The sequence below is a fragment of the Penaeus monodon genome, chromosome 33 (genome assembly GCF_015228065.2).
Source record: "Penaeus monodon isolate SGIC_2016 chromosome 33, NSTDA_Pmon_1, whole genome shotgun sequence".
Lineage (NCBI taxonomy): Eukaryota > Metazoa > Arthropoda > Malacostraca > Decapoda > Penaeidae > Penaeus > Penaeus monodon.
The window spans coordinates 31,416,976-31,417,362 of record NC_051418.1 but is presented as its reverse complement, the minus strand read 5'-3'; the positions used below and the strand labels follow the sequence as shown (position 1 = coordinate 31,417,362).

Below are 387 nucleotides of genomic sequence, written 5' to 3'. Positions count from 1 at the left end.
CGTTTGAAGACTTTCTTGGCATTTGTTATTAATAGAAGTAACACCATGTCGACATCGCACTCAATAGGTAGCTTATACACAAACAAAAAAAATATATCTGTAAACGTTTTTTCCTTTTTATTTAGCATATTGAAAACTTGCTCAAAGTTTCGAGTTGTAGAATCCCCTTAATCCTATACTCCTGACGGCGATTCTCTGAGCTTCTTCTGGAGGACCCGGCGGCGAGACCTCATCATGTCCCAGTCCCAGTAGCCTCCCTGCACGTGGCGTTGTCCTTCGTAGGCCCGGTAGCCTGTCCTGCCGTGGAGGATGCGCAGGTTGTCCACTATCAGGATTTCGCCTGTAAGGGGTATGCTTGTTGATATTCGTGGATTTTCAAAGTAATTC

The 387-nt window shown here is 44.7% G+C and overlaps 1 protein-coding gene across 1 annotated transcript in view; it reads right to left on the bottom strand.

Annotated features, from left to right (window-relative positions):
- Window positions 1-100: 100 nt before the first annotated feature.
- Window positions 101-387, bottom strand: part of LOC119594384 (gamma-butyrobetaine dioxygenase-like) — a 12,265-nt gene continuing 11,978 nt past the window's right edge. Inside the window, exon 10 of the mRNA XM_037943445.1 lies at window positions 101-340. Within this exon, the coding sequence (XP_037799373.1) occupies window positions 174-340 (167 nt within the window). The 3' untranslated portion in view covers window positions 101-173. The remainder of the gene's footprint in view (window positions 341-387) is intronic.